Source organism: Plectropomus leopardus, chromosome 24 (assembly GCF_008729295.1).
Source record: "Plectropomus leopardus isolate mb chromosome 24, YSFRI_Pleo_2.0, whole genome shotgun sequence".
NCBI classification, from domain to species: Eukaryota; Metazoa; Chordata; class Actinopteri; order Perciformes; family Serranidae; genus Plectropomus; species Plectropomus leopardus.
This window is the reverse complement of record NC_056486.1, coordinates 6059232-6073689: the sequence shown is the minus strand read 5'-3', so window position 1 is coordinate 6073689 and position 14458 is coordinate 6059232. Positions and strand designations below refer to the sequence as shown.

General features: G+C 39.6%; 1 protein-coding gene across 1 annotated transcript; it reads right to left on the bottom strand.

The window, feature by feature from the left end:
- Positions 1 to 124: 124 nt before the first annotated feature.
- Positions 125 to 1660, bottom strand: LOC121962992 (transcription elongation factor A N-terminal and central domain-containing protein). The gene is made up of 2 exons (XM_042513348.1): positions 1547 to 1660; positions 125 to 1249 (listed from the first exon to the last, which is right to left on the bottom strand). Exon 2 carries the CDS (start codon positions 1242 to 1244, stop codon positions 264 to 266), a length of 981 nt encoding a protein of 326 aa, XP_042369282.1. The 5' UTR covers positions 1245 to 1249; positions 1547 to 1660; the 3' UTR covers positions 125 to 263.
- Between the last annotated feature and the right edge of the window lie 12798 nt (positions 1661 to 14458).

Here is a 14458-nt window from a genome sequence, read left to right as displayed (position 1 = left end):
CTGAGATGATAAAAAATTTAAATACAATTTTTTTAAAAAACAGTCAAAATGCTCAGAATTCATTCATTCTTTCAGCTCCTCAAAAGTGAATTTTTGCAGTATTTTTTAATGTCCAGGAGGCTTTTTTAAAAATAAATATCCATATATTTCATTTTAATTTTATTTAAAAAATATATAATCTATAATCTACATTGTTGCTGATTCATTTACTGTGATCAACTCATTTATTTATTGACATTTGTTAATTAATCTGATACTTGTGTTCAGAGGCAAACCCAGGCGCTGTGGTACCACTGCTGCCCACACCCGCTGCAGGTCACAAAGGTCATTGAGTCATCGTCAGGGCCGCTCTGCCTCACCCATGCAGGCAAAAAAAGAGCCCCCCTGGACACCTGCGTCACTCTACAGTCAGTCCCCCCGCATCTTTTACATATTATCTTCTGCGTCTGCGTCCCTTCTACACCTTGTGGAAGCTGCCTTTCGCTCACGCCGCGGGACGAGTACTCCTCCCTCAGCTGCCGGAGCTCTGTGCTCGCCATCTCTTCAGCAGACATCCGGGCGAATGTCTCAGGTGACAGCGAGCCGCTCAGGAGGCCCTGGCGAAGATGCCCATTTTTTGGATTCCTCAAGTTGGCCACCTTACTCCGCACACAGGCTTTGTATTTGACCGTGGTGGATTTGTGGAGCTCGTGGATGCAGCGCTCGATGTCTGTAGCCAGCTCTGCAGCCTGGTGGTGATCAGGAAGTTCGGAGCAGAGGGCAGCAAGAAGGAGCTGAACACATTTGGATCTTATTGATGAAAAACTACAAGATGCAGAGGTGCTCTCTGCAGTCGAACAAAGAGTCTGAGGGCCATCTTTTGCCACTAAGGATGTTTGTTCAGGAGCTGCCTTGACGCTCTCAACCTTACTCTCTTCCTGCTCAGAAACTCCTCCATCGCCGGCGTCCCCTGGTAGGGAAACCCTTCGACAGAGCTCCTCGGTGCATTTCACACCTTGTCTATCTTTGCTGTACTGTCTCTTCCACTTTGACAACAAACACTTCACTGCCTTCTTTACACTGTCATCAGAGCAGCTCTTCAGGAGCCTGTAAAGCACTTTAACAATGTCTGTCGTTTCCAGCTGCTCTGCCGAGACGTTCGACTTATCAAGGTCACCAAGGAGGGTCAAGATGTTCCCATAGCTTCTGTCTGAACTGGATCTCTCGATCTGCAGAGCACAGTGGACTATTTCTTTCACATCCATGGTGGCTGCACACAGAGAGATAGAGATTAGACACCTAAAGGAGCAGTGTGTATGATTCAGGGGGTTTTCGTGGCATCTCAGGGTGAGGATCACAACATGCAATACTTTAAGGTGATTGAACACTAAAGAAAAGATACTCAAAACAAATATTTCTACTAATAGTCAGTGTGTATAAACACACTGGAGCTTGAAATAGCAAAATAACACCTAACTAAAGATCTGCAACTTAATGCACATGCCCTTGCAGTATGCACCACTTAACATACAAAAATATGACTTTCTCTGTGTTTGTGTTAGTTTACCTGTTTGTGGTTTGCAGCTTCTTCACAGAAGCAGGACGACTGCTAAAGACGTCTGCAAGGGAGCAGCCATGTTGGATCCGTCTTCAAAACAGGAAGTTGCCTGAGTTCACCTGTAGATGGTGCTGCAGCCCCACAGAATGAGACACTCATGAAAGAAGTTAAAGTTTCTAATGAAGGAGTTAAATGTGCTGAGCTGAGCATGTATAATATGTTTCCATTTTATTTTTTCTATATTATATATATATTTCTCTAAAGAATGGAGATTAATGCACTCCTTTTAAATGTGAGTCTGAGTCCTATAATCCCCTTTTAGTGCTTTTTTTGTGGTGTGTTAAATCCATTATTGTATCATAATAATAAGGCCTTGCAGTTGTGCTATGATTTGTCTAAAATGCACTGCAGGATTATATGAGGATTTAGGTGTGTGAATTTGGCTTTTCATGTCTTTCCCAACACAAAATCAAACGAAATTTCTGTGTAACTCTTTTCTATGCGCTGACAATAACAACAAAGCTGGATTAAAGTCTGTGTCAAAGCACAGAAAGAGGTGACGGTGTAAATATTTAAAAAAGAGGTCATTTCAAGGACATTAATGTATCAATATGTGTGATTATGGATGTTTTTCCGGATGGTTGTGATGCTGAAGGAGGATTCACAGACAAACAGCAAACGGACTCCAGACAAGAATCTAAGAGTGGACGGTAGCTGCTCAGCTGTTGTGCAATTACATGTTATGAAAGAAGAGGATGATGAATGAGTGTAGAGGATAATTCATGGTTGTGGAGCTCAATGCTCCCATGCATCAAAACCACAACAGTGGACTGAGCAGTTTGCAGGTAGTTGTTATTTTGTCTTCAGAGCCAATTAGACAGTTTAGTATAATGACACACTTGAGAGTGACGTGTGTGGATGAAAATACAGAAACTCTGGGTGGTCAAAAAGTTGCACATATATTCGGTACATATTATTCAAATGGGGAAAGTAAAATCACTGAATTGACTTTTATAGCAAACTTTTTACTTGTCAAAGTAGAAGGAGCACAGATGAAACTGATGATATTAACAATGGCTCAGTTCTATAAAGTGTCCCAGTAAGCTGTGCACAGGTACAGCTATCATTAACTTTAGTGAATGAAACTGCACTTTTCCTTCTATGACATGTCAAAATGTAGGTGCAAAAACTGAGAGCAACTTAGGGACTGTATGGAAAGTGGGGTTAGGGTTGTGGGCTGAAATAGGGGGTTAATGTTTTACTTTTTTATAATAATTATATTATAACTTGGAATTATATGGCGCCTTTCAAGGTGCCCAAGGCTGCTTTGCAGAATAAGAAAACAAATAAACAAAGGTGCAACATGATGCAAAGGAAGGTTGACATTAAATATATATATGGGGTCCTTTCCTGCTTTACCAAAATGTCAGATAGCCCGCAGCTCAGACTAATGACTGATATCATTATTAATTAATCAGTTTTCTCAGTTACACACTTCATCTTCAGTAAATACATAAATAAATAAAATATCAGAAAATAGCGAAAAATGTCCTCAGCAGTTTACCAATATGCAAACTGAAGTCTTACAAAGTCCTGTTATGTTTGACCAACAAGGCATTTTTTAATACATTGTATTATTTAGACACAAGGCAAATCAAAGTGCTTTAAAGGTGCGTGGAAAAACATTCAATGTTAGACATCAAGAAAACCTTAAAAGTGCCTTTAAAAGACAATAAAAGCAAGTACAGTTTTGACATGTCCTCTCTTGAATGAACTAAAGACATCAAGAGAATTAGGTCTGGACATTTAACACACCTACTAAAAAAAACGATATTTGGTTTACTGCGAAAGGTGGCACCTTGGTAGAGTTTGCAGGAAGCAGAACATGATGTGGATTAGTCTACGGTCTGGTAGCAAGTTCGGAATTTGGTCATTGACAACATAGTCTCTTGCGGTTCTTTTAGTTTGTCTGATGATTTTGGCTTCGGTCCTTAACAACATCTCAAATCTTTTCATCTCCTCAGTTATACATTTTTGTTGGTGTCTTTGTGTAAATGACTCTTCTTCTTTAACTTCAGATGTTTCATTTCTTTGGGTGATCATCATAAATCATATAAACACACTCACTTGCTCACTGCAAAATTATGAATTACAGCGAAATCATTCACAAATTGGATCAACTGGACATGTTGCAGAGTAATTTACTGTTGGCTGACTAATCCATCAAATTGTTTAAGGTCCTCCCTCAAGCAAATAGAAAAGATAGTCAGCCCCTTTTTCTGACCCCTTCCACGACCCTAAACATTTTTGTACAGTCCCTTGGGAGAGAGCTCTCACGACAATACACTTTAATAAAATTATTCTGCCTTTGTAGGATGTATTATTATCACATTTTCCACGAACTTTTTGATTAATTTGGCAAGATGTCCATAATATTCCTTTGGGGTGGCTCCACTGACTGTCCCTGAAAAGCTGGCTTCCTTTGTGTATATAAATTAAAGATTATATGGATTAGAATTTGTGTTTTCATCTCAAAATTGCCCTTTAATTCACATTTAATAGCAGCGCCATAAATCAAACTACACTCCCATCAAATTATATATGTTATTATTCAGACACAAATAGCTCTGTGACACATAAATAGATGAGCAGAGTGTCATTACGTAATCTGAGGTATGACATCACCCTCTTAATCTCGTATTAAAAATTAGCTTTTAAGGTTGATGCAGCTGGGGCCAATAGCGGTGGAGGCCCCCGTGGGAAAATTGATATGGTGTGTCTTCGTTTAATAGCCTCTGGCTCACACGTCTTCAAAGTGCTGCTTTTAACAAACCCCAAATGGAAGTCATAGCTTCCAGGAGGCTTTTAGCAGCGTTAATGTTTAACTTTGATTTCCAAGAGTGCTGGCTTAAGGAGCTTTCTATCGGCAGTGTGCTACTTTGGGTATTCATGTTTTTGTGGCCTTGTAGCATTGCGTTTTTGGCCATTGATAAGTGGATTGAGGGTCTTACACCTTAAACTATGTTGTTTCTACGTGTTTGTGTGTGTGTGTGTGTGTGTGTGTGTGTGTGTGTGTGTGTGTGTGTGCGTGCGTGTGTGTGTGTGTTGAGATGGGTGGGGTCCAGTTGGGCCTCCAGTGGACACATGTAGGTGACAAAAGACCCTCTTTCAGACGTCAACACACAGCAGGCCCCGTGCCTTTTGTTCCCCCGACCACACATGACTGGAATTCCCAAAAACACACACAAGGCTCCTCAGATTTTATCAAGTCATTTCACTGCAGCCTGGCTCCACTTGTGCACTCCTTATCTGTGAGAATGGAATTTTACCAGCACGCCGCCGCTGTGGCGCCCATCCATTGACAGGTGGCGCTCTCTGCAACAGTTTCATTGGAGCTCTATGAGGAAGTGGAGTCCTGCTGTATCACATCCTGCTTTTGTTGTCCCCGCCTCTTGTGCAGACCACGCCACACTTGGTACGCATGAGCACACGCACACATGCACACACACACACGCACACATGCACACACACTCACTACCCCGCCCTGAGCTTGAGAAATCCTGAGGAGGAGGAGGGAGGCCTTTCTTGTTAAAGTGATCAGTTTCTTCATGGGCAGACATTCATGACAACATGGTAAGTCCCTGCAAGCCCCCCCATGCACACACAACCTGAACACACACATACAGCACAAGTGTGTGTTGTGCTGTATGAATGTGTGTGTGCACATTAAGCAGCACAAAACAATAAAAGATGTCGACAAACATGGTGAAATCACAAGTTGTCGCTGTTTCTTTGTCTCTCATTTTCAATCACTGCAATATTAGATCCACTTAGGGACTGTACACAAATTATTAGGGGGGAGGAGAGGTTAAAAAGGAGGGAGGGTGTTTATTTATTTTTTCTTTTTGTTCAGTGGAGGGCAGTCTGACTATTTTGGGAGAATAGAAAATTCCCCATAACACAAAATGTTCTCTTCATTTCCTCCTTCACTGTCTTTAGCATCAGCACAAAAACAAAACAAAAAAAAGTTCAAGTTGGCCTGACTTCTAATTCAAGTTCATTCAGGGTACAGCACAGAAGTTTTCATTTCACTTTAGTTTTTTATAACTTTACATCATCTTAAATTCTTTATACTTTGCTTTTTTTATGGTAAAGCGAGTTGTTCAAATAAAATAGTATCATATTATTTGGAGTTACTGGGGGAGGATGTTGCATGTTAAGGTCAATGGTGGGATACAAATATAAAAATGCTGAGGAGGGTCTATGTACAGTGCTGTTCCTATTCAATTATATTTTATTAGATGTAACACTGTGGAGCAAAACTGCAGCTGCTGCGAGAGCACACACGTGTGCCTGTTTTAGGCTGTGGATTTAATGCTGTGAGAGCAATATCAGCCTCTTTCTTGTATCTGTGCTTAATGCTCCTGACAGAGTGTGTGTGTGCGCGCCACAGAGTTTGTGTGTGATGGGGAGGGGGGGGTTGCCTGGCTGCCCCCTACCCATCACACCCACCCCATTGCCATCACACCCACCCATCATGACCTTGAGGGTGATAACAGATGACTGGAGTTGATGTTTTTTTTCCGTCTTTGTTTCCTTTCTCTCTGTGTCCGCCTCTGGCTTCGTTCTGCTGTGACTGACACTCTGAAAGGTTTCTGTGTTTCTATTTTAGGATTTATAAACCAGACAAAGTGTCACAGTCTTTAGCTCGTTCTTATTATCAGTCTGGCACTGCCTCAGGCAGGAAACCCCAAACATGCAACCACAAAGACCAGAGACTGTTGTGTCTGTTCTGGGTTCATCATAATGTTGTCCTTTTCTGATAAAACTCTTGTCGAAACCAGAGACAAAAAGGAAGAATAGCTGATATCAGCTCATTTGTGATTTGCTGTACAGTGGACTCAAATGCAGAATCATGAGATACAGTAACACAGACATTTATGTTCCTTTTGGTTGTCTTTTTTCTTGTGCTGCGTTTAGACACCTTTCACAAGCTATTTGACCCTTTGAAACCTCAGCAGATTGGTTTGATTTTTTTCTAAAACATAGGGGAAAAAAGGCTATGGTCATATATATATATATATATATATATATATATATATATATATATATGTGTGTGTGTGTGTGTGTGTGTGTGTGTGTGTGTATATATATATATATATATATATATATATAGAGAGAGAGAGAGAGAGAGAGAGAGAGATACACATTTTTTAGCACTTTTCTAAGGTCATTTTTGTGTTGTTTTTTGTTGTTGACTTTTTTTTTGTCTTTGCTTATTCTACGTATTTTTATTTTATTTTATAATAATTAATAATTATAACATCTTTATACTTAAATTATGTTAAAACTTTTTCAGTAATTGTTAATTATATCCTGTTAAGTTTCTTGTTGCCTACTCTCCATGTTTTTCAAAGAAACCAAACCATTTTACTTAGGTTTTAAAAAGTTGCATCCTCCAACTGCCAGTTTATTTAACAAGCTCTGTTAACTAATTAAAACAAAAGCAGTGACCTTACTGATAAAAGGAAAATATGAATTGATTTTAATGCTGCCTCTCATGACTCTGCTCTCTGACGTACCAATCCTCTGTGGTCACAGCCATATGTTCCCCTGATGAATAAACTATTACCCACACTGATTCCCCACATTTGTTTTCCCATGAAACCCCCTCTCTCCCACACACACCAACTGGACACATGCTTGGCCTTATGGGAAATCCACCGCCACCCTGGACCACAAATAACCACATCCTCCCTGGATGATGCTCACAGTTGTGCTCCTGGTCAGTAATGTGATCACAGTGGAGGGGAGCAAACTGTGCACAGGTGTGAGGGGGCGAGCACGGCACAAAGTTTGGTTCAGCTGTGCGGATCACCAGATAACGCCAGCAACAAGAGTCCTTCTGAGAGAGCGAAAAAGTAGTTTAAAATGACACTCATGATGCAAAGGATTATGGGTAAAAATAGATTCACACCTGGCAGCCAGCAGTTACGTTTAGGGGAGGATGACTGAGCATAAGGAGATTAAAAGAAAGAATCACATGGCACAAATATCTATCTATAACATCAGCAAACATTAGCCACCATAAGCTACCGGTCACACCAGACCACGCGAGGCTGCAGCCGAAAAAGCCCCGTCTTTAACAACTGTAACTGAGAAATACTGTGTTTGATTGTTTTATTTCTTTTTTTAAAAATTCCATGGCTGAGATTTAAAAAGACTTTATGTCTCTATGTCATACTTTCATTCATAAAATTTTCTTTATTTTTGTCTTTTGATACATTTTAGTATATTTTACTGCATTTTAAATATTTATTTATGTATTTATTTATCTATTTATTTTGTTATTTTTACTGTTTCAAGCTCAATGTTTTTACATCATTCTGTATGTTTAACCATTTGCTCTTTGCCAATGAGGTTATTTTTGTGCTTTAGTTGTATGAGAGCACTATTATGGAAAATCTGCTGTCATGATTTTTATGAAAGTTGGTGGAAGGTTGTAGCACGGGCCAGGGAGGGACCCATCAAAGTCTGGAGCAGATCCGAGTTACGGGGTAGAGGCATGAATGGGGTTTTGGCCTTGGCAGCGTGTCCTTCTTGTTTATTAGGCAGATCATGCATTTGCAACCGCACGCAAGTTCGACAACCAATAGAGCAATGAAACATGATACAGCGCATATGTAATCTAACTACAGGGTGGAGAAATAAGCTTTGATGGTGTGGCATCAATATGTCTGTTAACGAGTCCTTACCTTTTTGCCAACAGAAAATACTTCAACAGGGAGTTTCACATCACCTGCAGCCATCTTGAAAATGCCTCAATGGCTTTTCTTTTTACTAAACTAGGTTCATGCTGGCCTTTGTGTCCTCTGCACCAGAGTGCACGACCAAAAAAAGAGGTCATCATATCCTTGCGTAAAGCTCGAAGTCTCCACAATTTGTCATTCATCATCTAAAACATATTAGGTGATTGGCCTAAGGCTGCGCCAGGCTGGCTCCAAATCTGTCTGAACAGGAGATGAAGCAGATGTTATCTACCAAAGCAAAGAAAAACATGAGCTCTAAGATTTTTCTGGTTTACAGGCAATGCTTACATCTAATATTAGACAAAAATACATTTATTAAAGTCATGCTTTGCAAGAATGTAACACATATAAAGGGAGATGTCCTAAAATCCTAGAAATGTCCTCAAACCTTTGTTATGTCCTAAAATCTTAGAAATGTCCTAAAATCCTAGAAATGTCCTGAAATCTTGGGATGTCCTAAAATCCGAGAAATAATAATAAATAATAATAACACATTTTATTTAAAGAGCGCTTTTCACAATGCTTAAAGACGCTTAACAGAGACAAATACAAAGTCAATTAAAGTCAGTTAAACATACAGAATAAATTTAAAAAAATAGCCTGAAATTCAAGGATGTCCTAAAATCCAAGAAACATCTTAAAATCCTTGAAATGTCCTAAAATCCTCAAGATGTCCCATAATCTTACCAATATCCTTATATCCTAGAAACATCCTAAAGCAGTAGAAATGTCCTGAAATCCTATAATCTAAACTGTTTCTGAACTGTATCTATTTTTAAACCCAACCTTCAGGTGAGGCAGCCCAATCACTGGTGTGACCCACATATACATATATTTCACATGCCAAGCTGACATATATTCAAACGTAGCTTCACTCCCACATCATAAATAGCTGTCACCACACAGTCAGTCTGCACACACAGTTAAAAATCTACCTACATGATGACGTTTAAACAGGTGTGATTGAGAACACTGAAGATAAGACCTGAGAGTGCTTTTGTCTTAGAGGGCAACGCCCTGTGAGTAAATGACCACTGTAACAAAAAGCCTTCGCCTAATGTGGCCTCCTCTGTACCCGGATCCTCTGATAAGACGCAGCAGCAAGATACAGATTTTGTTTTATATCTGACACTCCTGAGATGATTATGTTGCTGTTTAAAGTCCACTTTCATGAGATAATGATTCGTTTCTTATTATCTTTTTGTTGCAAGAATTAAGATGAGGAAGAGGCTTCATATCTGCAGTATAAATATGAAACTTCATTGAGTATTTTTCCAAAACGGAAAAGACTGAAGCAGCATGGACTGTCCTTTTTACATTTTTAGCCTGTGATCTCCCCCCTCCCCTCCCCCCACTCATCTGGTAATTTCCGTTGGGTGATTGAGTCTGAATTCCAGATATCCCACAGTTAAGATTCATGGGCCTGCAGCCTGTGTGTGGACAGGACACTTCTTCACCTCCTCCACCTTTCCTCCTTCTATTCTTTCTCACTTATTTCCTGCTCTTCACCTTCCTCTCCTCTCCTCTCTTTCTCCTCCTCCACGTCACTGCTCCTCTCAACGCCTCACAGATTTACCAAACACATTCCTACCCTCCCTCCGACATCCTCTGTTTCTCCTCTCGGCGCCTGAATTTCAGCCATCTCATAGATGCACCATTCGGAGAACAAGTAGAAGGTAGACAAAAAGTGTTAAAAGTGTGGGATGAGGTGTTTTCAGACACACACACACACATGTTTACTGTGTGCATGTGCACGCTCACACGCAGTCCCACAAATTCCTGCATGGTCATGTGGCAAAGATATCAACAGCCAGCTGAGAGCAGGAGTCACCACCTCTCTCTCTTTTTCTCTTAAGTAATCAATAAAGACACACACACACACACACACACACACACACAAATGCAAACACACACACACACACACACACACACACACACACAGTATATAAACGCACACTGTTTGAGATGAGAAAGCTGTGAACAGATTACGTGTCAATAAGGGTGCAATCACACACCTACAGTCTGAACAAAAATAAAAACACCGACAAATTTGCAGTTTTGCTCTCAATTCCAAGTAGCAGGGTTTAACCCTTTGAAACCTGGACCAACATCACTGTTTTGTGTTGCGCTCTGGCCCCTCTCAGAGATATTTAAACCTTTAACCCTCTGAAGTAAACTGGTTTGATTTCTGTCAAAAACATGGGAAAAAGCCAATGAGTAACTTAGCAACAAATGTCATGCAAATTGCAGGAAATTAGTAGATTTAGAAAAATATTTTAAATTATGTATTTAGTCATTTATTTATTTATTTTTATATTATATATTATTATTATTATTATTATTATTTATATATCTAATGTTAATGTTTTCTTTCTTTTGGCTTTGCTTGTTTGTTTTGTGTGCTAATTTTAAGATAGAATTCTTGTTTTTTTTCTAATTTCTTGCTAATTTCCAGTAAAGGTTAAGGTCACACTATGTGATTTTTCAAAGAGGTAACAGATCAAAAGATAAACTCATAAGAAATAAAACACAGCCTCACTCATAGTATTTCACTGAGGATTTTGGAAGCTGCAGCCTAACTTGATCTGTTATGACCAGTGGCTTATGTTAGCTAGTTAGCAAACTTTACACAGATGCTGTATAAACTCAGTCTGACAATAATGAGTCTGTTTGCTGACTTTATGACTCTTTTTATACACATCTCTTTAAAGCTGCTGACTCAGGAGATTCTTAGGAAATGAAGGCAATTTTATCACATCATTAGCTTGCAATCCTGTCATACATCCATGGCTTACATGCTTAAATAAGATGGTGAACATGGTAAACATTACAGATGCTAAACATATTTGCACTGACATTGTGATCATGTTAGGGTGTGGACGTTAGCATTTAGCTCAAAGCTAAGTGTGCTCAACATCTTCACAGAGCTGCTAGCATGGCAGCAGTCCAGGGATTCACAACTTGCTTCGCCTGGGGGGCACTTTTGCAAAAATGACAGGAGGATAGGGGCCAATTGATAAACAATATTAATAAATAATATCTGAAAACAAAAACAGGCCGGGGGAGGATTCCCCAGACTCTCCAATGTATCCTCCACTGACTTTTTTAAAGATAAACAAACTCTATTTTGATCCCCAAAATCCCTAGTGTGAAGCAATTTATTTTCATAGTGATTAAGAGAAAGGCTGGCGGACAGCCCGGTATCCTGTCATGGGCTAGATTTGACCTGTGGGCCATAAGTTGAGTATCACTGCCTCTTGTTTAAATGTCAAAACTCTGTAGAGGAGCCAAAACAAAAAGAGTTTTAGTTTGTTTAAAAAAGATCTTTGCTCACTTTTCTGTCGTTAAACTCAACTTTCAGCTGTTATTTTATCAAATATTTTTTGCTGAAAATTATAATAATAATAAATGAAACATCATTTAGAAACAAAAAAAACCTTGTCAACAAAGCGAGTCTTTGTAAGTGCTATTATTGTTGGCACCACTGCCGCAACGGTACTGCATTTTGTTTTCAACAGTTACTTCAGTTGTTCTACAGTTTTCCTTTTCTGCTAGCGGGGATAGAAACTGCAAAGAACTTCCAGCTCTTCTTATTGTGAAGTCACCAAATATTGGTGCTTTTGCAGTGCTTTCGGCGTAAGATCATAAAGCCAAAAGCCACCTTTCATGTCCGCATGATGCACTGCCGGACGTCATCAGCTGAGAGTGCGGTCAGCCAGAACAGTTTGCGGTGTTAAACGCCGCTGGACAGCACCTGCCACAGCAGCATGATGCACAGACTGTCTGCGTCAGGTTGAAACGCTGTCGGTAACAATATGTGGAGCACGAAGGTCCCTTTAGGGTCGTGGTAAGGGTGTTGGATAGATCGAACAAACTTTAATGTGGGAGTTCGATATTCACTATCTGTGGCAGCATGTGCATTTGTTGATGTCCCACCGTTGGATGCCATGTGCTTTTATTGCCTAAACATAACCACATGCAGCATCATCCCATCATGTGCATTTGTTGACATCACAGTAGCGGCATACCAGAACGTCAACAGCGGACGCAGAGGGATATCAAGAATATAAGAAGAAGAATATAGCAAGAATATAGACATGGAAGTCAAATCGGCAATATGCGATGACTTTGAATAAGAACGTGTTGGAATCTGCGTTGATCTAAACACTCATGCTGTCATGATTTTTCAGTCATTATACTGTGCAATCAACATTTATTTCATAATGAGAGGATAAAGCAAAAAAAAATGTCTGTCTCCTCTGTAATAAGGAGTAAAGGCCACAGTGAAGAGGTCAAGCAAACTTTTCCAAACACGCTCGGTATGAACACACACACACTCTAAAATCAGGATTCACACACATTTGATGACTGGTTCTGCTCTCCTCCTGTCCTGTTACTCCTGCAAATAGTTAACCTCTGAACTGCTCAACATGTGGAATCTGTGACACACAGAGGTGGCAGCCACTGAACTTCAATCCTTTCTGCAGCTAAAACTCAATTTAGAGGATGAAAGCTGCTCTTTCAATAAGGCTGGTATGATGAAACACACATGCACACACTCTAAGTGGGGACATCTGAAGACAGAGAGCAGGTCATGCTCTTTTCATTGGCCTTGGCTTTGAACTGAAGTCCTTTGTTACTCGCTTCATCTGAGGTAAACCACAATGCTGCATCTCACTTCCTCGCTTTCAGCCAGCGTGTAGCACCCGTCTCAGTCCAAAAAGGGGAACTTTAAAGTAAAAAAAAAAACACACAATGTTCTGGTTCACAGCTCAGAGGAAGTAACACATAACAGGAAGATGGTGAGCAGACGTGTAGTCTAGCTTCAAGGCTCTACAGAAAGTGGCAACAGTTTCTAGCAGGGAAAAAAATAGCGCAACTTGCTTAAAATGTTTGTTTTTGGACTTATTTTGACCTTATCTTGAAATAAGAACCAAAAAAAAATGTTTTGCATTGACACAGACTGTTCTCATGCACTGTTGATATGTGTGCCTATAAAAAGTAGCATGCACCAGAACTCATGTATAACCCATGTTATCATGAGTCAGTAATTCGTAGAATCCACATAATCAGAAAGGCTGAAGTGACGAATGGGCTGACCGGACTAAAGGAGGAAGTAGTATAAAGAGCGAAAGTCTGAAGGTTAGGGTTGTGGATGGGTCAAACAAACACAGGACTTTCTTCCAGGAGACTGGTGTTTGTTTTGTGTCCCTAGTGAAAACATGTGAATCCTATTTAATTTTATTTTAAGTACATAGCATAGCAATATCCAACCATGTCTCTTTTCTGAGTCACATAACAAAAGATCCCACTAACCTTCTGCATAAGTCTTTCCAGCTGCTACCATCAGGTCAACACTATTAGGTCCCCTTGACCAAGAAAAACACTAATAAAAACTCTGTCATTCCCACTGCCATAAACATCTTAAATAAATGGTAATGATCCACACATCTACATAAACACAATGTCACTTTGTACACAGTTGTATATTGTAATTTTTATTCTTATTCTAAATTATTTGTATTAGGTATTTATTCTGTTTTTAGGAACACACGCTGTACACGTTGTACTGTCCGGGTTTGTTTTGCACTGTATGTTGAGCCACGTATAAGATGACACGACAGACAATAAAGTTTTTTAAATCTGAATCTGAATCTAAAACCAACCTATGTGACTTCAGTTTCTCTTACCTAACCTACACATCTTTACTTGCCTAAACCTAACCTACGGGATGTAACGTTAAGTACGTTAATGTGGCAATGCCTAACCATGTTTCCTTTCCTAAAACTACCATCTGTAACTCAGTAAGTATCATAATAATAACAAACATCACAACCAAGTTTCTTCTCCTGAACCTTACCAATGTAATTTTACTTGCCTTAGCCTACACAGCTTTACGATAAAATAGTATTTCACTGCTGGAAAGATGGTGTATTAATAAAACTGGGCTGTCTATGCAGTAGACACACGCAAATACTTTTAAAACTGCTGTTACATGACCAGAGAAAATAGAGAAAAATGACTGTGGTATTCGCTGGTAATAAATAATCTCGCACAACAGTAAAAAAATCAAGCTAAAAGATGCTTCTGAAAACATTTGAGGTGAGAAATA

Bases quoted from the DNA above. Each gene is read 5' to 3' on its own strand.
- LOC121962992 (XM_042513348.1), bottom strand. From the start codon at position 1,244: ATGGATGTGAAAGAAATAGTCCACTGTGCTCTGCAGATCGAGAGATCC.